At 46.1% G+C, this 25,165-nt stretch overlaps 1 protein-coding gene across 7 annotated transcripts in view; it reads right to left on the reverse strand.

The window, feature by feature from the left end:
- The window catches only part of LOC147440176 (uncharacterized), a 136,025-nt gene extending 112,148 nt beyond the window's left edge, over positions 1-23,877 (reverse strand). For 2 of the 7 annotated variants that reach the window (XM_086529946.1, XM_086529945.1), the window contains exons 1-2: positions 23,325-23,463; positions 23,193-23,245 (exon numbers count right to left, since the gene is read on the reverse strand). In XM_086529946.1, the coding sequence (XP_086386072.1) occupies positions 23,193-23,207 (15 nt within the window). In that variant the 5' untranslated portion in view covers positions 23,208-23,245; positions 23,325-23,463. Of the gene's footprint in view, positions 1-23,174; positions 23,246-23,324 lie in introns of all 7 variants that reach the window. The other 5 variants (XM_086529941.1, XM_086529940.1, XM_086529944.1 and 2 more) reach the window with 4 other exon arrangements.
- Positions 23,878-25,165: the final 1,288 nt, after the last annotated feature.

Genomic DNA, 25,165 nt, shown 5'->3' on the forward strand with positions numbered 1-25,165 from the left:
ATACTCTGTATGCTCTCTGTCGTGTGAGCATCTCTCAAGTCCCAACTCCTCTGGCTCTAGCTCTCTAAGCATCTCCTCTAATGTGTCATAGAAGACTGTCTGTGAGCTGCCTGTACGGGCATTGAAATCCCCCAGGAGTATGATGTCTCCATCTCTGGAGAACTCCCAGATATCATCATCAAGTACAAAGTAAGGAGACTGTCCTCTGGGTGAAGCATATACTGAAGTGCTGGGAGGAAAATAGCATATGGCGATGTACAAGAAACGTCCAGTCTCTGCCCTCAGCCTCACCCACAAGTATCTGGCCTGATCATCTCTCCGAACTATGTGCAATAGTGGTTGGAGCTCCTCTCTGAAAGAACTGCTACACCTCCTGATCCTCTAGTCCCATGTGCAGTTCTGGTGCATGTCCTACAAGCTTTCTCCCATTTGTATCCTGATATGTGCGGCATCAACTGTCCTAGAGCCTGATGAGTCTCTGAGTAGAAAATAGCATATGGCGATGTACAAGAAACGTCCAGTCTCTGAGTCTCTGAGAGAGAGAGAGAGAGAGAGAGAGAGAGAGAGAGAGAGAGAACACAAGTGCTCTGCAAATGATGCTCTCAATACACAATGTATGACTACAAGACCCTAACCATTCTATTTATAGAATGTTAGGTTGAGGTAGGGCAAAATGTGTAACTGGTGCAAAAGCCCAAAAATGGCTAAAAATGTGTACCCCCAGCCAGGCTCAAAAAATGAGTGGCCGGACATGTGCTAAAAGTGTCCACCCATGCATTCTAGATGATGTGCGATGGGTGGCAAACCAGGACAATCACTAGCCATACAAAATGGCGAAGCAACGGTGGTGTAACTCTAACACCCCCTCTCAGCACCGGATGCTGAGACAACACAAATGAGTCGAAGGCGTGAAGCCAAAGTCCGTTGAGGTACAGCATTAGTGAAGATGTCTGCTGCATTGTCCCATACTCCAAATAAAGATCTCCAGCCAAAACCCGCTCCCAAACATAGTGGTATTGCACCTCAATGTTCTTTGTCCGAGCGTGAAAGATAGGATTCTTGGCAATAGCAATGCAACTCTGATTGTCGCACAAAAGATGAGTCGTAGCAGTTTGGGGAAAACACAACTCTCCCAGTAATCTCTGTAGCCATATGGACTCACAAGCAACATAGCAAGCTGCTCTGTACTCCGCCTTTGTGGAAGATAGCGCAACGGTGGGTTGCCAAATGGGTCCTGAGCCGAGTGTGAAAACTACTCTTGTAGTAGAGCGCCAAGTATCTGGATTTCCTGCCCAATCTGAATTGCACCAACCAAGTAAGGTGCAACCCTTGGAGTGACCATAGAGCATACCATGGTCCAAGGTGCAACTGATGTACTGCAAAGTACGTTGGGCACAATGCCAATGTCGCTGACGAGGTCGGGTGTTGAAGGAACTAAGGACAAAAACTATGTAACAGATGTCTGGTCGGGAATAAGTCAACCATACGAGGCAGCCAACAACATTCTTGTACTGCTCCAAGTCAATCCGTGGGGAAGGATTGTGAAGCGATATGTTCTCTCCGGGCTCAAGAGGAGTGCCAATCGGTCTGTAGCTTGTCATTTGGAATCTCTCTAGGATAGCCTTCGCATACTTCTGTTGAGAAAAGAAGATGTCGTCTGGTGTCTGAAAGATCTCGAATCCAAGAAAATAGTGAAGAAACCCAAGATCAGTCATCTCAAAACGTGTCTCCATAGTTTTCATGATCGACTTGATCTTGCTAGTCCATGAGCCTGTGCAAATGAGATCGTCCACATAGACTTTTTTTTTGTAAATTTGCTTTGATTAATTTACAAGTGGGAAACCTCGAAGTGAGGAAAACCCACGAAAAGAAAGGGATACAAAACACAGAGCACTATGAGGCTCCGAAGGCTAGAAACAATCAAAGTAAATCCTGTAGGTATCAAAAGTGATGTCTCCAGTGTCATAGGCAAAATGCAGCGCTTGACCAAGAGATAGGGAAAGGGGTCAACAGAAGTGCCTTGGAACATTAAGGAGTTCCTATGGGCCAGATGGCCCACATAGTCCAAAATCTGACCCAGGCGAAGAATCAGAGTTACCAGGGAACGGACAATTTCATGCCTGGAACGCTGGAACAGCGTTCCGACCGGCTGGTAACAGATGGAACGCCCCGGAACGGCAGCACATTCCGACAGACAGCTCGAAACCGGAACGGATGGCCAGAACGGACCCAGAACAGCCTACAACGGACAAAAACGGGCATTTTTTAAAAAACAGTCATAAATGGCCATTTTTGAACAAGCTGTAAAAACGACTCATAGACCTCATAGGCTCTCCTATATAACTAGCCACCCCCTCACTCTTTCCTCTCCAGCTCACTCAAGTCTCTTGCTCTCAAGTTCTCAACTTCTCAAGGCTCTCTCTCTTGCTCTCAAGCTTCAACCTCCCTTCGTTGCTACGGTCTACTCATTGCTCAAGCTCTCAAGCCTCAAGCCTTCAAGGCTCTCAAGCTCTCTCTTGCTCTCAAGCGCTCCAGCCTCGAGCCTTCAAGGCTCTCAAGCTCTCTCTTGCTCTCAACTTTCAAGGATTCAAGGCTCACGCTCTTTCTCCCTTGGGCTCGACTCTCAACTTCTCAAGAAGCGGGCCTTGTTAGCCATAATTAAGCGAAAAGTGTTATCTCTGACTACTACTCTTGCAATTATTTGAGAGCTCTAATCTGTAATTACATATGTTATTGACAATTGTGTATGGGCATTGTGTTTGCTCAATGTTGTGTATGTGCTATGTACTCTGGGCGCCGCACATCTCAATCAAGTCATAATAAGGTTGAATAGTCTTCGAATCGTGTTTTTTGTGGGTATTAGAGTCAAAGGACTCTAGTACTACTTGTATTCAAACACATAACGCTAAAAAAAACAATATTTGGGTGTTTTTTTAGCCTCCTGTTCCGCGCCGTTCCCATTCCGGACCCATTCCCGTTCCCCCGTTCCGCATGGAGGCCCGTCGCCGTTCCTGTTCCGCGTTCCGAGTAACTCTGTGAAGAACACCGCAAACTGAGATTGCGGTGATCGAAGCACCCCAAAAAGCCAAAATCGTCTGTGAAAAGAGCCGGAAGGAAAACGCAGCCGAAGAGCAATCGATACATACCGAATGAAGGCTCTGGAGTGACGACAACACCACAGTAAGTGTGGCACGGTCTCCTCAGCTTCAAGGCATCTACGGCAACCGGAAGGTGCAATATGCCAAGCATGCAACACACTACCAACAGGTAGAGCTCCCACCAAGCACCGCCACAAGAAAACACATTCCTTCAGAGGCAGATGACTCTGCCAAATGCGAGACAATGTGTGTTGCCACCACAAGGATGACTCGGAAAGCGACAACAGCTGATTACCCTGATGCACAATCCATACATCAGACTAAAGGATGGCATAGACACTAGCAGCTGAGATGCAGTCCAATCTAGTAGTAGCCAGATTCCAATCAAAGAAGTGAGAGTCCACATCCAAAGGAGGAATGGGTGAGTTAGCAACAAGCATCCTTTGAATCTCCGGCCAGAGAGGAGAATAGTGAAGGCCCAACTGTAACAAACTGCTGACGTGTCAAAGCCTAAAGAATGGAGCCAACTTACAGATGTGGCCGAGGGGCCTAAACCCTAAGAAGAACAAGTAACAGAAGAAGTGTCACAAAGTGATGACGTGGTTGCCCGAGAGCAAAAACCCTAACCCTAATTTCTGCCAAAAACCCTAACTGCTGAAACCCTGATTCTGGAAAACCTAACCCTAAAACCTGCAAACCCTAATTCTGGAAACCCTAACCCTAACCCTAAGGGCAGCAGGAAGATTTTCAAAAATTGCATTGGCTGATGACGTGGTAGGCTGTACAGATTTCCGTGATTTACGCTGGCAGCTTTTTGGCTTTGCTTTTGGACTAGATGCTTTTAAGTTTGAAGGCTTTTCACTGTAATTGCTTTTTAGGCCAAGGGCCTTTAAATATGAGGTTAGGGCTCATTCTTTGGCATGCTTCCTAGAGAAGGTGCAGAGTTTGGAGTACCGGCTTGTACTATGTTGATGCAATATAAAGAAATACCGAAAGGGGCGCCAAGGTTTGGGGCCAATACTCTTTGGGGTGGAATTCTGTTACTCCATGTCGCGTGTTGTCTCTCTCTCTCGGTTCAATTGTTATTTGAAGTGCTTAAAGTTGTTCAGTCTGTTCTTTTCTATTGGCACGTGGTGCCCATCTTGTGACACTGGTATCAGAGCATCAGGCGTGTGCTTTTCTGAAAGCATACCGGTCCCACAAAAGAGCAGATAGAGCAAACCAGAGACTTCTGGAATTTATTCGAGGTATCTTCGCCTCCAACGTGGACTTATTAGCCGCTGCCACCCTTACTTCATCGCGCATCGTGTGCGCTCTCGTCTTCACCGCTCATGTCTTATAGGGCATAAGCCATTAAGATCACTTATAAAGAAGGATCCGATATTTATTTCGAGTCACTGTTTATCTCAAAAGCAGTGCCATGCAGATGTTGATGTCTATAGCTACCAAGCCGCACTCCAAGTACTTGACAAGCTTTCAAGAAAAAAAAATTGTCCGAAGTTATATGGTTTCTCTGACATCTTCCTTCGGAGTGCAACTTCTGGCAGAGTGGGGTATCCTGAAATGCTTGCCATGGAAACTCTAGCAGATTATAACTTGAAATTTCTCGACATCTCTCAGTAGATGTCTCTTCACGAGCAGATGACCTTGGAGGTTTAGTGCGATTGCTATCTTGGGACTACCATCGCCACCAAAGAAACACTGTTTGTCCAAGAGCTGATGGACCATGCTATGCTCGGCTACGACCTTATGGAATGAACCTAACCCTAATTTTTGGTGCAAGTTTTAGAATGGAAAGTCGGTTGACTTTTCGAGCTCGACTGATGTCGAGATTTCTTTTTAAGTTTGAGTTCTGTTTGAACTTGTTTGATGATCCTGTTTGGAATTTGTTTGAAATGGATGGTATCTGTTTTGAACCTGTCTTGGTGCCGATTTGAATTGTTGGACTCTGGTTTGATACTGGTTTCAATGATTGGTGATTTTACTCCTGGGTGGAGAAGTGAGAAATACTGTTTTGGTATTGTTTGAACCTCGGAACGATGCAGGCCGATGCCTGGGGAGCGTTTCGTTGTATGTTTGAAAACCTCCGAACGACGCAGGCCGATGCCTGGGGAGCGTTTGGTTGTATGCTTGTAAAATAATTGTTGTTGTGACTCCCGGCCCGCCGGACCGGGATGGTTATGCGGGAGGAGTATTAAGAAGTCTGAGCAGTAGTTACTCTCAGCACCTCCAAACGACGCAGGCTGCGGTCTGGGGGGCGTTTGGTTGTAAAAGGCCTCTATATCTCCCGGCCCGGACCTTTTTAGGTTATGCGGGAGGAGTGATTAGGGAGTCGTTGAATATCTCCCGGCCTGGACCTTGTTAGGTTATGCGGGAGAGTGTTCATCGGCGGCTTTATGTTTCTATGTCTTGTAACATGCATATGTAAGCATTTGTGTTGCATTGTGATGTGCCAACTACTGAATATTCCTAATTGGATGAGATTGCCTGGGTATGTAATTTTAGTGCATCAAGACACCCGTGGAAGATCAGTACGGTATGGGTGTGATGGCTAATTTTACTACACCGGAATATCAAGAGTTCCGATCTGGACGAAAGGAGAAGCTAACTCCTTGATCAAAAGAGCAGAAAGGAGAAGCTAACTCCTTGATCAAAAGAGCAGAAAGGAGAAGCTAACTCCTTAATAAAAAGAGCAAACTGATTGTCCCTCAGAAATTTTTGACCTAACTTGAGTTGTTTTGCAGATATGCTGTAATCGAGGACGATTACTCTCTTTCAAGAAGGGGAGATGTAACAAACTGCTGACGTGTCAAAGCCTAAAGAATGGAGCCAACTTCCAGATGTGGCCGAGGGGCCTAAACCCTAAGAAGAACAAGTAACAGAAGAAGTGTCACAAAGTGATGACGTGGTTGCCCGAAAGCAGAAACCCTAACCATAATTTCTGCCAGAAACCCTAACTATTGAAACCCTAATTCTGAAAACCCTAACCCTAAAACCTGCAAACCCTAATTCTGGAAACCCTAACCCTAAAACTACAGAAACCCTAACCCTAACCCTAAGGGCAACAAGAAGATTTTTGAAAATTGCGTTGGCTGATGACATGGCAGGCTGTACAAATTTTCGTGATTTACGCTGGCAGCTTTTTGGCTTTGCTTTTGGACCAGATGCTTTTAAGTTTGAAGGCTTTTCATTGTAATTGCTTTTTAGGCCAAGGGCCTTTAAATATGAGGTTAGGGCTCATTCTTGGGCATGCTTCCTGGAGAAGGTGCAGAGTCTGGAGTACCAGCTTGTACTATGTTGATGCAATACAAAGAAATACCGAAAGGGGCGCCAAGGTTTGGGGCCAATACTCTCTAGGGTGGAATTCCGCCACTCCGTGTCGCGTGTTGTCTCTCTCTCTCAGTTCAGTTGTTATTTGAAGTGCTTAAAGTTATTCAATCTGTTCTTTTCTATTGGCACGTGGTGCCTTGTGACACCAACCGAAAGCGGGAAACGGCATCAACGAAGAAAGAACATAACCCGAGTCATCAACCACCTGATGCACCTGACAGATTCCTTTGTGGGAAAGAAAATACGCTTGGCAAGGAGACCATTGAACCAAAATCGAAGCGAAAGCCCTGCTCCAATGCAGACTCTCCAAGCGAAGAGAGTTCACCACAGAGGATTGTCGACCATCCCAAGCCAAATGCGAAGTGATAACCTTCCAATCAACAATTAGAGAAGAAGTAAAGGGACATCCAGGAGTGTGTCCTTCAAGCTTCCCAAAAACAACATTCCAATAAGTCGGTTTCCAATGACCAAAAGAAGGGGTGACAATGTGCGTACACAAATGTGTGACCATGAGAGCCCAAGGTTGCTGCTGCTCCACCAAAACTGGCAACAACATAGCTTTCCGAGCCAGAAGATGACGTCTCAAGTCCAAAATATTTAACCCTCCAAGCCGCTTGGGAGAACACAGCTTGTCCATAGATAGAAGCCGAGGGCCCCTCTTGCTAGACGAGGTCAACCAAAAATGCTCTAAAATATTGGACATGAGGGACTACAAGCACAATCGAGGCCAGGATAACAAAGGCAAGTAAAACTGCACATAACCCACAAGGATGCAATGGACAATCCTGAGACGCACATGAAGTGGCCACATGGACAATTTCCAATAATCCAACTTGAAATGCAGACGTCGGAGCGCCCAATCCAGTTTCTGCATAGCCGATACATTCCAACCCAGCGGATAACCCAAATGGCGAACCAGAACATGTGGAGGAACAATCTCCCCAGGCCACAATATCTTATGCCAGTCACACTCTTTCAGAGGCAATAGCTTGGATTTGCAAAAGTTAACTTTGAGACCTGCTGCCAATCCAAACAAGTGAAGAGTATGCATGATCTGTTGTACATCATCATAGTTATTACGAGGCATGAACAAAGTCGTCCGCATAAGCCTGACCAGCAAACTGCCGACCAGAAGGTAAAGTCAGGCCATGTAGCCTACCAGTGGAAATCAAGGAATCCAAATACATAAACAAGGGATGAGTAGCGATCGCATAAAGCAAAGCACTCAGAGGGCAGCCCTGCCTTACCGACCGTCCCAAAGGCCAAGATTCTGTGAGAGAACCATCCAGCAAGCCTGCAGAAGTACTGTGTGCATACAAGGAAAGCACGACACGGGATAGCCTAGGCCCAAAGCCCAAATGTTGCATGGTATCCGCAATGTAATCCCAAAGAATAGTATCAAATGCCTTTTCAATGTCGACCTGCATGACCAAGACATCCTGTCGAGTATATTTTGCATAGTTCATACCAATGATGAATTCGCGAGGTTATCAGTAATTTGACGTCGTGGAATGAATCCGTATAGACCCTCACTATCGCAACCAAAGAGCCATTAGAGACAACATAAGATTTGGAATCTGATGAGATACGCCGTAACCCCAGCTTCACGAGAAACTCGTCAAGTGTGAGGTACCACTATCGACCAACCTGCTTCAGCCCATACAATGCTTTCCATAACTGATAGACTCAATCCTCCTTGCCTGGTGTACGAAACCCAAGAGGTTGCTCCACATAAACTTCTTTATCCAAATCTCCGTTCTGAAAAGCACTTTTGACATCCATCTGGAAGATAGGCCAACCAAAGTTGGCTGCAAGAGCAAACACTCTGCGTATGGTAGTCATGCGAGCGATGGGAGTAAAGGTCTCGTCAAAGTCCACGTCTGGTCGCTGTGTGAAACCCCGAGCAAGAAGTCTCACCTTGTGTTTGTCGAGGGAACCATTGGCCTTGTACTTTGTCTTGAAAATCCATTTCGTAGAAACCACCTTCCGCTTGTTGGGCCTGGGAACCAAAGTCCAGGTTTTATTCCGCTCGATAGTGTCCAGCTTTGTCTGCATGGCACGCTTCCAGCAATCATGCTGGAGTCCTTCCTCCACCAAGGAAGGCTCAACTGGTGAAGCCCGAATCTGGGACATGAGTGCAAAGGCGAGTCTGGTAACTTCGTGACTCCAGAGGAAGAAACCGTAGAGTAAAGCCAACCAGGTACTAACTTCTCCTTGCAAAGTGGGACCGCCTCCACCGGAGGAGAACCATCATCCACATCAGAATTGGCATCTGACATGGCATGATCGGGTGAAGTAACTAGCTGCGGTGTAGAGGGTACAGGAACACGGATAGGGGTAGGATCCGGTGTAGGAGGTGGACGAGGAGGAGGTAGGGAAGGTATAGGTTTGGATGCTACCCCCTCAGCAGGTGTGCTGAAAAGCTCCATGAAACATCACGGCTAACTATGGTAGTCTTGGCATCAGGATCATAAAGCCGGTATCCATTCTAACTTCTGTTGCTTCTCCTTTGGCACATGGATAAAGGCCGGACACCCAAAAACACGAAAGTGTGAGAGCGAGGACTTGCGCCCATAGTAAGCCTGATAGGGATTCATGTCCTGCAAAGCATGGGTAGGAAAACGGTTCTGGATGTAAACCGCCGTGTTGCACACTTCTTCCCAGTAAACTCGGGGCAAAGAAGCATGCGCAAGCATCACACAAGCCATCTCCATGATAATCCGATTCTTCCGCTCAACGACTCCGTTCTGGGAAGGAGTGTAGGAAGTAGTCAGCGGGTGTTGGATGCCCTCTGACTTGCACCATTGTACAAAGTCCTTCGAGGTGAACTCACCCCCTCTATCTGAGCGAATACATTTGACATGCAAGTCCTTCTCCTTTCCAACCATCGTCTTCCAATTTCAAATGAAACTGAAAGCCTCCGACTTGAGCTTTAAGAACGAAGCCCAAGTGTACATGCTGAAATCATCCACAAGCACAAGAAAAAACTGTGAGCCAGAAAATGGAGGAGTGCTCATCGGGCCACATAGATCAATGTCAGCAAGTGCGAGTGGTGCCAAAGCTCTATTGGATGCTGCTTCGAAAAGGCAACCATGTGTTGCTTGCCTATCTGGCAAGCCTCGCATACGCCTGATGAGGAGCGTATCGCTGTTGAAGCTGCTAATAGCATAGATGTCCAAATCGTGCATGCCATAGAGAAGAAGACTCCGTGGTCCAAAACAGAAGAGCAATGAGGCGGTATAGGGAACCATCGCGCTCACCGCGTGCAAGGATAGTACCTGTCGTAGATTCAGAAATGGTCACAGTATCACTCCCAAAGTGTATGTCAGCTCCCTGAGAGTCCAAACTCGACATAGAGAGGAGGTTGAAGGCCATGTCCAGAACATAAAACGCCTCCACTGAACTGAACTTCGGGTCTAAGGTAGAACAAAAGAGGGTAATCTGGCCTGTGCCAGACACTGGAATCTCATGGTTGTCACACATAGTGACGGTATGTCCATGAGTCTCCCTGAGAGAGCTAAACCAAGACTATTGGGGAGTCGTGTGAGTGGTGGCTCCACTGTCAACAACCCAAGTACCTGGATGCGATATAACTACTAGCAAGAGCGTGGTTCGTCGTCGCGACAAGAGCAGTCCCCAGAGGCTACAACTACAGTCGAGGCTGTCTGTTTCTCCCTGTTGGCCTCGTCTCGCTTCTTCTTTCTACATTCTGATTCTTTGTGCCCTTTCTTGTGGCAGTGGTAACATTCGATGTCCTTGTTCTTCTTCTTCTTCTTCTTACCTTTACCTTTCTTGTTGCCTCTTTGAGCTATCAAAGCTCCTTCCGCATCAACAGCACCTCCAACTCGGAATGCGGAGTGCCCCTCGATCTGTCTAAGGGAAGGGAGAATCTCCTCCCAGGTGGGAAAAGAGGTACACCCAGATGTGAGCAAACTCTAAAAGTAGGGATCAAATCGTGGGGGAATCTTGAATAGTAAGAGGCCAGCCATGCGTGGAAAGGTGATGTCCCGTCCAACAGAGACAAGGTCGTCCCAGAGTTCCCGCATGCGGCGGGTCAAGTTTCAACCCATCGAGTGAGTTGAAATCCTTGAACTGGACGTTGTACAACTCCAGTTCAAGTGTGATCTGTTTGACAGACGAGGTCTCCTCAAACTGGTCAAGGATCCGTCTCCACAATGGATGTGCATGCTCCTCTTTGGAAACTTCCTTCGTGATGCGGTCCGAAGGGCATAATTGTTGGATGTTGCGTCGGCAAATGCCGACATAGTCACAAAAGTGGAAGTGGCCATAGTCGCAGAAGACGTGGTGGCCCCCTTCTGGGACTGTTAATGTTGTCCCTTCTGCTTCGTAGTCGACATGTCGCATGCTCAAAGAGTAGTCCCAGAGGTAGATCGATAAGATCGCAAGTCGCCGACGAAGGTACCATCTCCAATGCTGTAGAAATCCAAGATAACCACTCAGACAACCACCGGATGGTGTCTTAACGAGCAAGGGAGTGATCAACTGCACAAAGGGTAAAAATTCAGCTTGTTGCCCGCCCCAAAAATGTTGCAGAAGGAGCTAAAAATGCTGCTATAATAGAGATTTCAGCGTGCCTGTACGCCACCAATCGGTACGGGAGCGTCACAGAGTGTCAGAGGAGGGGGTTCTCGCACTTCTCATCCGTCGAGGGGCTGAAAACAGAGAAAAAACAGCAAGTTATCAATGCCAAAATAGTGCCGATTTCGAGGGATACCTGACGATAGGTGTAGATCTGCAAGTTCCTGGCAGTAGAAGACACTCTAGGCAAGTGAAAGCCGCTTCCTCGGGTGCACAAGCTCAGTGTTGTACTGAAAACGCAGCAGGTCTTCAAAAAACGCAAGTCCAAAAACGCTAGCAGGTCCAAAAAACGCAGATGATGCCAGAAAACACAAGGCTGCTCTGGGGCTGATTTGGTGCGATCTGCTGCTGAGGAGGAAGCGCTGTCTGTTGGGGATGTTGATCAAGGCCGCAAGAGAAAAACCGCTGCCTGAATCTGCAAAAAACACGGAGTTCCAAAAACGCTAGGCTGATTTTGCAGTTTTCCGCGATGGAAAGGGCCAGTGATGCAAGCGCTAGGCCTTGGTTGGGAGATCGATGCAGATGCTCCAAGTTCTGGCGACTAATACCATGTGAGAGAGAGCAACGGAGAGAGTGTGAGCCACGCGCGCCGAAAACGCTGGAGGGGGAGAGAGAGAGAGAGAGAGAGAGAGAGAGAGAGAGAGAGAGAGAGAGAGAGAGAGAGAGAGAGAGAGAGAGACCACAAGTGCTCTGCCAATGATGCTTTCAATACACAATATCTGACTACAAGACACTAACCATTCTATTTATAGAATGTTAGGTTGAGGTAGGGCAAAATGTGTAACTGGCCCAAAAACATAAAAGCCCAAAAATAGCTAAAAATGTGCGCACCCAGCCAGGTTCAGAAAATGACCAACCGGACATGTGCTAAAAGTGTCCGCCCATGCAATCTACATTATGTGCAATGGGTGGCCAACTTGGGACAATCACTAGCCGTACAAAATGGCAAAGCAACGGTGTTGTAACTCTAACAATTCTCATGTCAAATGACAAAATAAATATCACATTAAACATTCACTTGAGAGCAAGCTATATTCAAGAAGGAATTCTTTACACTTGATCATATCTTCATGCTTAGAGCGATCATTGAGGAGGATAGAGCACATGCGAGGAGGATTTATTGTAGGTTTGTGGATTTCCGCAAAGCCTTTGACACTGTCCCTAGAGCCAAGTTGATACAGAGACTACATGACTTGGGACTTCTACAAGAGCTTTTATGCATATCATGGCACTGTATGAGACAATTGTAGGGAGGGTACAAACAACAGAGGTTCTTTCAGAGCCTATTCGCTCTACTATTGGGGTGAAGCACGGATGCCCACTTTCTCCGACTTTGTTTGGATTGTTTATTGATGAGATTTCTGACTAGATTGAGACTAAACGGGATAGAGGGGCACAGCTGTCAGGTACATGGATACCTTTATTGATTTATGCCGATGATATTGTGCTTATTTCAATCTCTTCAAAGGGCATGCAGAGCACATGATAGTGGGCTCTCCATCAACCTTGGAAAAACCAAGGTGATGGTATTCAATATTACAAAGCAATGAGTTAGGAGATGAGCACCTATTTTTACATATGGACAGGAGCTAGTGGAGTATGTAACATCTTATACATATCTAGGTGTTGTATTTAGTGGACCTGCTTTCTCTGTGGAGGTGTTGCAAAGACGAGATTGACAAGGGATATGCAAAATTCGGAGGACTAGAGAAGATATGTTCACAAGTGCAGTTTCAGGAGCCAGGCACTAAGTTGTGGCTATTTGACACTTTGATCACTTCTACCATGCTTTATGGAGTGCACATATGGGGGCCTAGCCTGGAACATCATAGTAGATCAGAGCGCACATATGATGGATGGAGATCCATGGAGAGACCACTTGTATCCATGATCTCCAAGCTGATCCGAGTGAAAGCCTCCGTGCCACATGAGATTATCAAAGATGAGATGAGTGCACCATTGATTGTAGTGGAGGCTCTTGCTAGATCAGTGTCTTTCATTCATAGCACATGGGAGCCACCATGCGACACATATGCACGACTAGCGCTTGAGTCATCGCGATAGCTAGCCAGTGAGGGTGATACTTCATGTTCGTTTGCATAGATATCATCTTGGTTTAAGCTACATGGATTTAGTATGCAATACTCCCTGGAAGCACCATCCATCACCCTCACACATTCAAAGATTATCAAGATTATCAGACATGGTCTCATTCAACTGGATACCAAGAGGACTTGGTTGTCTCCGTTGCATGAGTTGGGGACGAAGATGGATTTTTATCGAGACCATCTTCTCCACATGAGGGGTTTATCTCACGCCCCAACACCCACCTATCTCATGGCATTACTGATTGGATCCAGATGGGAGAGCACATGTAGAAAAATGGCTCGTAATGAGCACAGTAGCAGAGGAACAGGAGGAGTAGCATTGTTATTTAGGGAGGAGTTACACCTGTCATCCATGTGGTTCGCAGAGATGAGAGTGCCTGCTACATGTGGGTTAGAGTTAGAGCGGAGGAGGGCAAAGCTCTCTACATTGCCATATTTTACTTCCCTCCTAGCATATCTCATTATGCTTCCCTTAAGGGGAAGTCACCATACATGATACTAGATGAGGATATTTGGGAGCTCTTGAGGGATGGAGATGTCATCCTACTTGGGGATTTCAATGCTAGGACAAAATGTCATCAGGCATCTTTCTTTGACACTTCCGAGGAGATGTTGAAAGAGCTCGACTCCAGAGAGATGGGACTCTCCAGGACCTCAGAGGATGTTGAGGAATTTACAGAGTATGGGAGATATCTGATTGAGATGGGCACAACACATGGATTGGGTATTTTGAATGGCCTTGATAGATACTCCGGTTCAAAAAGCTTCACTTGCTTCCCTCATAGACATGGCGCTAGCACTGTGGATTATGTTTTGGCTCCCACATCACTTATGTTACTTACAGTGTACACCACTCTGCTGCTTCATAGGTCTAGGGCATACTTGTACGGCTAGTACGGGTTGGCCACCCATAGTCTAGGTTGTACCTGGTCCGCCGGCCGCCCACTTTGTCCGAGCGCCCTCGTATATTTCCATATATCCTTTTCTTGTTGGGTCGTGGGGGTATTTTCCAGGCATTTGCCCTACCTCCCCTTGAGCACCTATTTATAGGGCCAAGGGGGTAGCCACTTCCACTATCTAATTGTATAGACAGGGTCTTCTGCTCATGGTAGTCATGGGGGGCTGATCGCCCCCTCTTCACCATATCTTGTGTTTGTGGTCTACTCTCTCTCTCTCTCTCTCTCTCTCTCTCTCTCTCTCTCTCTCTCTCTCTCTCTCACGCGCACTCTTACATGGTATCAGTCACCAGCGTTGAGGCGCTTCTTCCGCATCAGGTCCTCCCTCCCAAGAAAAAGAAGACCAGCCAGCGTTTTCCTTAAACAGCAGCATTTCTGCAATGTGCCTGCAAGAGGGGGTGTCGCCACCTTCTAGACAGCTTCCATCGTGACGGAATGCTTTGCCATCTATGTTTTTGCAAGAAACCTTCAGATCTCTTGTTCCCTTGCTAGCGCTAGGGCTTGGACCCCTTTTACTCGCCGGAAATGCCCCTTCTCCATTTGCGTTTTTGATTCAAATCTGCGTTTTTGGACAGCTGCTGCGTTTTTGCAGCAGGAGGGCAGCACTCAGTTTTTCAATCCCAGATCTTGCCACCACCTTCCTGGCCTTGGCATCCAGTGCCTTGCCGGTCCTGTTTCTCTTCAGATCATCAGATTTCAGCCACCTACAACTGCTGTTTTCTCTGTTTCCAGCCCACTTGGGGTTGTGCCAGGGATTCACCATCCTCCTCATACCCTCTGCACCGCTCCGGACTGCCGAGAGCGTCTGAAAATCGCTGGACAGCAGTGTTTTCATCACCTCGCAGTTGCCTTTATGGGTGGACAGCAACCTCTTGGCTCGTGTTTTTCACAGAGGATGAAGTTACCTCCTGCCAGGACACCATCCGATGGTGGTCCGTGCGGTCTCTCAGTGACTTCTGCAGTACACGGTATCTTCGACACCGGCTTGAACATCTACGAGCGTACGATCCTTGGGAGATCCATTCATTCCAGCCATCATTCGGCGGTTGCGCACTCCCGAGGGTGTAGTGACTTGTGGTTTGCTATGGACACACCTATGCACTCATCAAAGGTGTAACAGACTTGGACACTCCAAGTCAAGAATCAACCGCGACAACACCAAATAACCACTTCAAAACAATTCACAGATCACAATAGATTTGCACTGGCCCGGCGGAGTTCCGTGCCTAGAGATATTGGCCCCAAAGACTGGCGCCCCTTTCGGTATTTCTTTTTATATTAATCAATCATCAAAGTACAAGAGAGCGGTTAGGGTTTCACTCTCAGACTCTGCGTCCAGATGCTCTGAGAAATGAGCCCTCACCACTAATTTAAAGATTACAAGGGATGCCCAAAAGCAGAGCCCCAAAAGCTTTTAAAATCAAAAGCATCAGTTCTCTCTCTCTCTCTTAGAGAGTCTTTTCTCTTCTTTTTTTTTGTAAAAAGCAAAAGCAAAATTCGCGTCGCTCATCATTTTCCAAAAAAAAAAAAAAATTAGCCTCCGCGATTTCCGGAAATTAGGGTTTTTGGCAAAAAATTAGGGTTTCTGGCAGAAATTAGGGTTTCTGTTGTCCGCCACGTCATCACTTTGTGACATACCCCCCCCTTGAAAGCATTGTAATCGACCGCGATTACGCCTGCAAAACCGACAAAAGCCATAAACCGTCTTAGCAGACACTGACTGTTAGTACCTACGTACTAGGAACACACATCTAGCACATGTACAAAATCGACAGTCACATCACACGACATCACAGGACATCACCAGACATCACAGGACATCACATGACATTCAACATTCATTCGGATCTTAGACCATGATTTATCGGCAATGTAGCTAGCAATCACATCTAGGTCCAATCGGGACCTCATCGATGTCCGATTGACTAACCCCTATTGCAACCATGTCTATTCGAGATCAATCAGACCAAAATGTTGTAGTCATTTCGGCATCAATTCCTGCACTCACAAGAAGTCAAGAACAAATCAGTATCATTATCAGGAATTCCATTTCATAAAGTCATGCAGCAGAATACTGTCAGCTCTCAGTATCCCTGAAGCTCAAAGAGACATCGGTGACTTTAGTATCAAAATCGAGGCATCTGTTGACAAAGGAGTGGAGTAACTCCCCTCTGGTCCATCCCACTGCACCAGATATCCGGCCAAGCTGAATTCTGGGTTCCGTTTGGAGTAGACTATGCTAAACCAAAGCATCGAGGTAAAGTTTCACAATCCGAGGAGTATCTGCTAGGTCCTCCTCCTCCATCCACTTCGCATCAAATGCAGGAAAGTTCTTGTACTAAACCAAGAACCGCCTTCAGACTTTACCTTTCTTCGTATCATTATGTGCCAAAATCTGTTCAGGAACAAGGATCTCCTCGTTTTCTTCCACTGCGGATTGCTCATCAGGCTCCCCATCATCACGCACATCACCCTTAACAGGGTTCAAGAGACTCACATGCAATGCATTGTGAATCCTCCAAGTATCTGGCAGTTTCAATCGGAAGGAGACATCATTTATCTTTTCAGTAATCTGGAAAGGTCCGTAGTATTACATACTAAGCTTTGGAAAAAGCCTCTCCTTTCCCTTTTTCTTTCTTAGGCGTGCCTTCTCAAAAGTAAGAGCACCCAATCATCCTCCTTCAGTTTCAAGTCGCGACGATGGCGATCCGCTGCCTTTTTCTGTCGTTCTTGAGACTCCTGCAAAGTCTCGCGAACCTTGGCAAAAGCCGTATCCAAATCTCGCGAATATTCATCCGCTTCAAATATCTAATCTTTCGTGCTCAGGAAGGATGGAACCTTCGCAACACTTTCAACAATCTCACATGGCGTCTTCCCCATCGAAGAGTGTATCGTGTTATTGTAGGCAAATTCCACCAAAGGTAAGTTCTTTTCCCATTGAGTCTTCTGATCCGAGATACAAGACTTCAATAAATCTAAAATCATTGAATTGGCAATCTCAAATAGCCCGTCAGTCTGCAAGTGGAACGATGACGAGAACTGCAACCGCGTGCCAATGTTCTCCCGAATTGCCTTCCAAAACAAACTCATAAATCTGGGATCTTTGTCGGAGACAATCGTCTCAGGCGTGCCATGTAATCGGAAAATCATCGTGATCTTTCTGTATTCTCGAGAGATCAAAAAAATGAAATCCATTTCAATATTTTCCCAGGGACGGGTGGGTATGGGTAAAGGCTGTAACAATCCCTGTGCCTTATGCCTGTCAAACTTGACCTTCTGGCATACCAGGCAACTGCGCACAAACTCTTCCACATCCTTCTTGAGTCTCCGCCAAAAGAAATCTCTCTACCCCTTTCATGGTGGTAGCAATGCCGCGGCGACCCGTAAAAGGTGGACAGGGGCAATCAGTCATAACCTTTTCCCTCAACGGCTGTGTAATGCACAACATAGTCTTTTTCATCAAGTAGCCTTTCCGAAGGGAGTATCCAGCTACTGTCTCCCTATCCCGTAGCCGTGTGAAAATATCTGCAAAATATATATCTGTGGCATACTGATCGACCATATCCTCGAAGCTCCTATGATGTATCGCGGAAATAGCCAGAACCAACGGTTTCCGAGACAAAGCATCTGCCACCACATTCTTCTATCCCTGCACATGGACAATCTCGAAGTGGAACTGTGACAAGATGTTCACCCACAGCATCTGCTTTTCCGAAAGCTGCTTCTGTGACAAGAAGTAGCGCAAACTCTGATGGTCTGTAAAGACAGTAAAATCCGCTCCAAGTAGGTAATGCCGCCACTGAGTAAGAGCATGGATAACCACCAAAAGCTCTTTCTCATAAATCTGTGCTGTCATCTCCGGCCTAGAGAACAAATGGCTCTCGTAAGCTATGACATGGCCTTCTTGCATCAAGACCGCACCCAGACTACGACCACAAGCATCACAATATACTTCAAATGACTTCTGCAAGTCCGGCAAAGTCAAAATAGGTCCCGTAGTCAATTTCTCTTTCAATGTCCGAAAGGCAGTCACCTCTGTGGGTCCCCACGAAAAAAGGTACTCCTTTCTGTGTCAAGGTATGCAAAGGGGAAGCAACCTCTGCAAACTTTCGTATAAACCGCCTATAGTACGAACAAAGTCCTAAGAAGCTTCTAACTTCATGGACATTCCTCAAATTGGGCCAATCACGGATAGTCTCTATCTTGGCCGGGTCCATTTGCACTCCTGCTGCTGACACAATGTGTCCCAAAAAGTGTATCTCTGGTAGGAAAAATTCACTTTTCTTTGCATTAATCACTAGCGTGTGATCTCGTAATGCCTGAAAGACTTGAAGCAGATGATCTCTGTGTTCTGCCTCATTCTTGGAGAAAACAATGATGTCGTCAAAGAAAGTGCCAACAAATAGCCTGTACTCTCGAAAAATCCTGTCCATCATCCGGTTAAATGTCGCAGGAGCATTGGTTAAGCCAAAAGAAATCACCAAAACTCAAATAACCCAAAAGTCGTCCGAAAAGCTCTCTTGTAGACATCTCCTGGCGCTATCCTGATCTGATGATATCCAAGTCAATCCTGCTAAAGCACGAGGATCCCTGTAACCTGTCAAGTATATCATCGATCCTAGGAATCGGAAATCTGTTCTTGATGGTGATTTTGTTGAGAGCGCTATAATCGATGCACATTCTCCAAGATCCGTCTTTCTTCAAAACCAACAACACTGGAGAGCAATACGGTGAAGTACTAGGCTGGACAAGACCCTTTTCCAAGAGGTCTTTCACTGGGTTCATAATCTTTTCATTCTGTACTCGGCTCACACGATAAGGTGGCCGATTCGGTGGTGTGCTTCCAAGTATCAGATCAATGGTTTGATCTTCAGGCCCTCTGAAAAGCAATCGGCATGAGTGTGTAGGAGAAAAAAAATCTTGGCGTTCTTTTGATCAGGCCAAAAGATATTCAACCTTTATCCAGCGTTCAGTTCTCCCAAAAGAATGAGTAAGAAAACTGAAGTTCATCAAGTACAATCTCTAAGCCCTTCATTTATCAAAGTCGCTTTCTCAGCCCGGTAGTCAACCACGGCGTAGTTCTTGTGGTACCAAGGGATCCTGAGTAGAACGTCACTCGCGTGCCCTGAACACCCTTGTCATTGCAAACGAAGTTTGCCAATGCTCGGTGTAATGGCAACATCCCATCCGGGTGCCAGTCGAACTACCTCCGCCTGTGGCGTCAGTCTGTCGGGCGTAGTTCCAAATCGAGCCGCCAATTCCAAGTGAAAAGAAGTTGGCCTTTGCTCCTTCAAAAGAGCTTCCTGATCCTTCACTTTGCCCCGAAAGCGGCAAAGTTTGTACTTTCATTCATTAGATTCGGTGCGGGTCCCACGCCATGTGGTACCAGTTCTGCTTTTCTATCTACCTTTTCTGCCACATTCCTCAGCTGCTCTCGAACTCTCAAACCTGTCCTCGTTCTTATCATTCTGTTGTTTCTGTGCCTTTTTAGTGCACTTCGCGGAGATATGTCCATGTTCCCCGTATCCAAAGCACTTCCCCTCTCTGATGAAGCGAGCTCTCTCCTCAGGAGTAAGCTTGGGTCGTGCATCATTTTTCTCTGGGTTGCTCTTTTTTCTTTCTACTTCATTCCCAGAAGTCTGTTCGGCTCGTTGTGTCATGGCCTCATCTGTGGGGTAGGTCAGACTGCCAGAGTGAATGGCAAAGCTCTGCTTCGCATGACTCATCAACTCCTGAATAGAAGCTGACTTCTATTTCAAGCAGTGATCTCGGATCTCTGTAGGTAGACCCAAGGTAAACCGCTCAATCTGTTCTCTGAACGAGATCTTCTTGAATGAAGAGGCGGGTAGAAAAGAGCTCCAGAATCTTTCACAATAAGCATTGATTGTATCTTTCTTGGTCATCCGAAGATGGTTCCAAGCAGCTCGTACATCTAGTTCATATTCTTGCGTCAACCAAGAAGAAATAAAAAGCTTCTTAAATTTCAGCCATTTAACTGGCGCACTCTTGTTTAAAAGAAGCGTGGACCACCAAGTACGAGCATTCCCCTTAAAGTAAGAGGCAGCTCTCCGAATCTTGGAGTGCTCTGAATAGCGTCCTCCCGCGAAAGCGATGTCAAACTGCTGTATAAAAGACAAAGCCTTCGAAGCATCTGAGTATCCTGAAAAAGTATCAAACTTGATCGAGTGGCCACCTTCCTTAAACTCTCGGACTTTCTTGCTTTCATCTTCGAGAAAGTCATACCGGTTGGCTTTGTAAAAATTCTTCTTGTTCGCATAAAACTTTCCGTCATCGGAATCTGAGCTGTCTGTAGACGAATCCTCAGTAGAACTGTCAGTCTCTGGCCGAGATGTAGCCTTCTTTGCCATTTTCTTGCCCTTTCCGAAGCTTTGTTTCTTGCTTCGCTTTTTGCTTTTCCTGTCTTCTTCGCTCGAGTCTGAAGAGCTAGAAGAACTGTCAGAAGAAGAAGAAGAACTGGGTAGGCCTTCAAACTTGACGCGCTTCTTCAGTTTCTTTGCCTTGTCGAATGTCGACCGACGACCCAAATATGACACTGAAAGAGATACTGATATACTGACTATCTGGTTATTTGTGACAGATAACCAGAAATAGGAGTGAGGAACTCGCATTTGTATGGATTCGGAAGCATGGAGCTGGACATCCACTCTTTTCCAACGAGCTGAGCCATCTCCTTGTCTGTTTTGCAAGTGAAATCGAGGATGAGTTGGTGAAATCGAGAGCGAGACAGCTCAGGAATGAATCGGGTATCCTTTCGATTCGAGATAAGAATGATAAATTTGAATGAATGAATGATGACGTATATTAAATGATTCTAGTGCGTCAAGATTCCCGTATGAATGAGATGACTAGATGATTAAAACATTGTGTTCAGTATGAACTAAATGTGTGAATGAAGAACTTTGAAATAGAAATTTTTGAAGATGAATTTGATTTATGTATGACATTGATGTTCTCTGGAAGAACTTGCTAGATGTGTGCAAATAACAGGTGAAATCGATGATAATGGATGACGAATTCGGAGCAATGACAGCTCCAAAATGAACCTGACAATGATAAGTATCATAAATGGAACCTACTATTTGTAAACACATAACACGATTAAGAATGAGATGATGATGATTTTGGAGCAGTGACAGCTCCCAAATAAACCTGATAGCGAATCATGAATCACGACTTATTCAATGGAATGAATGAATGGACCACTCTATTCATTATGAACTTGGTGATGGATTGGAATCCTCGGAAATGATTCTCGCACACGACAGTGCTTGAGGCGACAGTGCTTGCCACAAGACTACTTGACACCCCCTTGTCAGGTGGATTGACGGTCCACGATCTCTGGATGATGTGGACCGTCCGTTTATTCCCAAGAATAAAAAGATTTCGGTCAGTCAGCCCCCGCCACCTCCCACACTAGAGGCATTGACTCTCCCATTCAGCTATCGCCCGCCACTGGAAATGAGGGTGAGAACATAGTATAATATGGCAAAAGTAACGGGGTGGGGATCATTAGGAGATCACTTTGGAATGATTGGGGTCACACGTTTATCACTTTGGAATAGGTAGGTTCACAAGGTGATCACATTTCAATTGGGTATCACATGGGGATCACTTGGCGATCACTTGATGTTCACATTGAGTTTCCTTGGGGTTCACTTCGATTGTGATCACATGACGATCACTTGGGGATTAAACCGCCATGTGACGACCCAAAACCAATCCCGCCGCCCCCAATTAATAGGGACCATTGATCCCAACTGACACAAGGGGTGTCAAATAATCACGAGGGGGGCCTAGCTTGAATCATCATCGTAGATCAAGGTGCAGATGTGATGGATAGAGATCCATGGAGAGACCAATTGTTTCCAGGCCGATCCGAGTGAATTATCAGAGCTGAGATGAGCCCACCACCAATTGGTAAAGGCTCTTACTAGATCAGTGTCTTTCATTCATAGCACATGGGAGCTACCACGCAACAGATATGCTTGCTTCATGTTGGTTTGCATAGATATCATCTTGGTTTGAGCTACATGGATTTAGTATGGACAGGTTGCCCCCTTTTCAGTATTCGTTGGATGCAGGGATTAGGGTTTAGGGTGACTAGGTCTCTTCTTGTTGGAGATCTGTAGAATCAGAGAGACTACCCTTGGGAGCAATGGACCTACACATAGAGGATCCATACAGAACCAGATCACTACTTTTTACAGAGGCACTACTCGGGATGGCCCACCAGCGGTTACCTAGTCACACCCTCATTGGGGCATTCTTCTTGATCAAGCCATCTAGCTTCGCCGCTCACGACGCCTGAAGATGAGAAGATCTTTACACTGTAGATGAGGTCTGCATCAAAGGCTACGGAGCATCATTGCCCCCCCCCCCCCGAGCTGACCATGGAGGACATTGAGGTCATACTGCAAAGACCCATGAGAGAGCTCATGGGATGGTCACCATTGTCTACTTTCCCCATTGTGCACCTCAGTAGCCCTCATGTGATTTTACCCCTCCCCATATGTTTTGAGCTGTGATGTATTATGTGATGAGGATGTTGATGATGATGAGAATGTAGGTTAGGCTTACATACCTACCCACTCTACATACCCTCATTTAATATAAAATTTCGTTTCATCTCTCTCTCTCTCTCTCTCTCTCTCTCTCTCTCTCTCTCTCTCTCTCTCTCTCTCTCTCTTAGCTTTTACGTAGTGGTGCATCATCATTGTAATCATAGCTCTTATTAGTCATGAGAGCTTTCAGTGTAGAACTCTCTCTCTCTCTCTCTGCCGGGCCTTTTCTTTTGACACAAAAAGTAGCTGTATACTGTGTACAAAGAGACCGCTGGGGATGCTCAAAAGTCTTTCACCCAGAGGATGTACAAGACTGGGGTAAAAAATGAGTGCTATGTACATCAAGGTGGCATGTCTCTACTCCAGGCTTTGGTTGAGAATAATTTCAAAAACTGTTCTCTGGCCTGAGCCAATCTTTGTTTATGAGGGCATCCATGACAACTTCCATATTCCATTGTAACCTTATACCCCACAAAATCTTGTAGATCTTTAGAAAGCTACCAGTCAATGATGTTCTACCTTCCACTCCTCCATGTCCCAAGGTTGAGTGGGCCTTGTCCATATGAGCTAGTCTGTACATTCGCATTAATAAGGTGAGGTTTTTGGAGAACAGAACTCAAGAATCCATGGGAAAAGATGAATGTGACACACCTTGAGAGATGATATGCGCCATCGCTGGAAAGCAAGTGCAGCCTCAGAAGCAGAAGCAGTTCTGCCAAGTTTTTCCTTGAGGTCAGTCACAAAAACAGGGGCAGTCGAATCTGCACAGTCAGAAATATCTGGATGGGTTGCAGATGGAGCTTCATTGCCCGGGTCTGGAGAGAAAGAAGATGGACGTGACAAACGGGGCATCTCACTCGCAGAACTGGTGGGCTCTACATCGTCATCCTCTCCATTGTTGGAGCTCTGCTCGTCGCTGTAGTTCAGCACGCTTCCCATTCTGCTCAATTTACTTAGCTCATCACGCACTCTGCGATAACCAGGGCTTCTGCTTGGAGGGCGATCACTAGCGGCAAGGTCCTCGGCTACCATGGGGGCTGCTGTTACTCCCTCCCGCATATCCTGCTGTGCGTGGACAGGAGGAGAAGGAGGAGGAGGAGAAGCGTAGCAATATGTTGTCGCGGGTAAAGCTTTCCGAGTCGTCCTGGACTTCACCATCTCCGGAACGAGAAGAAATGACAGTTGAGTGCCACCATACACATTGGGCAATGTCCGTGTTGCTCATGAGGACCCAAAAAGCCCCTCTTGGTCACACACAGCGGTCATTTTAATTTTTGTAATATTTTCCCATTTGGGAGAGAGTAGCTCCATGCTTGGGGGTTCAAAGCCTATGTTTGTTGCTCGCGTGTTTGCTACAGTTGATGTCTGTTGTAAGGATGATCAAGCTACAGACACTCCAATCAGCCAATCGCTTCTTTTTTTTGCAAACAGGTCCGACTGGATGTGTGACATGGGCCTAATCATGGGATAGTAATTGAAGTGGGAGCGATGGAAAGGACGAAGGGGAAACTAGGAAAAATCCATTCCCTGCCTTCCTATATGATTTCTTCAAATTTGGCCTTCACACGATTTCTTTCGAAACTCGAAAGTTTCTTGATTTCCACGTTTGTTTGAGATAGCAAAAGCGGACTAGGTGTGTGCATACCAAAATGGCTTGGTTCTTGAAAGGCTTTTCTCCTAGAATCAAATCATTCTTGAAAAGCGGATCTTCCAAGTCGTCTGAACCCACTTGCAAATTTTACATGCTAGACCTTTTGTGGTTGGGCGGTCTTTGAATAGATGAGAACTTTCCTCCTAGAATCAAATCATTCTTAAAAAGCGGATCTTCCAAGTATTCTAGACCCACTTGCAATTCTTACGTACTAGATCTCTTATGGTTGGGCAGTCTTTGAGTAGATGAAGGGGGTCTTCAATTGCCGCTTTACACCTTGAGCATATGTATGTTCCAATCCTCCCTAGCTTTCACCTTGTTCCCAATTGATATGCCCCCCCAAAGCACCTTCCATAGGAAGATCTTCAATATGGTAGGCCATGGAGGATCCCAGATATTACTTCCAACTACCGCCCACTTAAACTCATCCCATAGTAGCCTCCACTATTTGTTAAGCGGAGAGTACCGATCTGCTTTGTAAATTAGCCTGATGTATGTTCCCTTAGTTTGTGGTATGGCAAAGGTCCTATTGTTGGGCCAACAGACTTTCCAATCAAATGATACCTCAATATGGGCACTAGAACCTTGCTCAAAACTTCAACCACTCTGTTGTGACCAATAGTCTTTCATTTTTGTCGAGGTTATATTGGGTAGCCAGTTGGTCTACTTCTTCCCATCTTAGACTGCTTCTGTCCCAGAACTAAGGTAAATGTTTGAATCCTTTGTTGTTGATTTGTCTGGCTATGTCTCTCAAGAACAGGCTTAGTAGAGCATCTCCAGCCTTAGAAAGCCAGGGGGACCAATGAGTGACGGAGTTCTTGAAGTATCAAGTTTAACCCCA

This window comes from Adiantum capillus-veneris, chromosome 15, assembly GCF_014529385.1.
Source record: "Adiantum capillus-veneris isolate H3 chromosome 15, ASM1452938v2, whole genome shotgun sequence".
In the NCBI taxonomy this organism is placed as follows: domain Eukaryota; kingdom Viridiplantae; phylum Streptophyta; class Polypodiopsida; order Polypodiales; family Pteridaceae; genus Adiantum; species Adiantum capillus-veneris.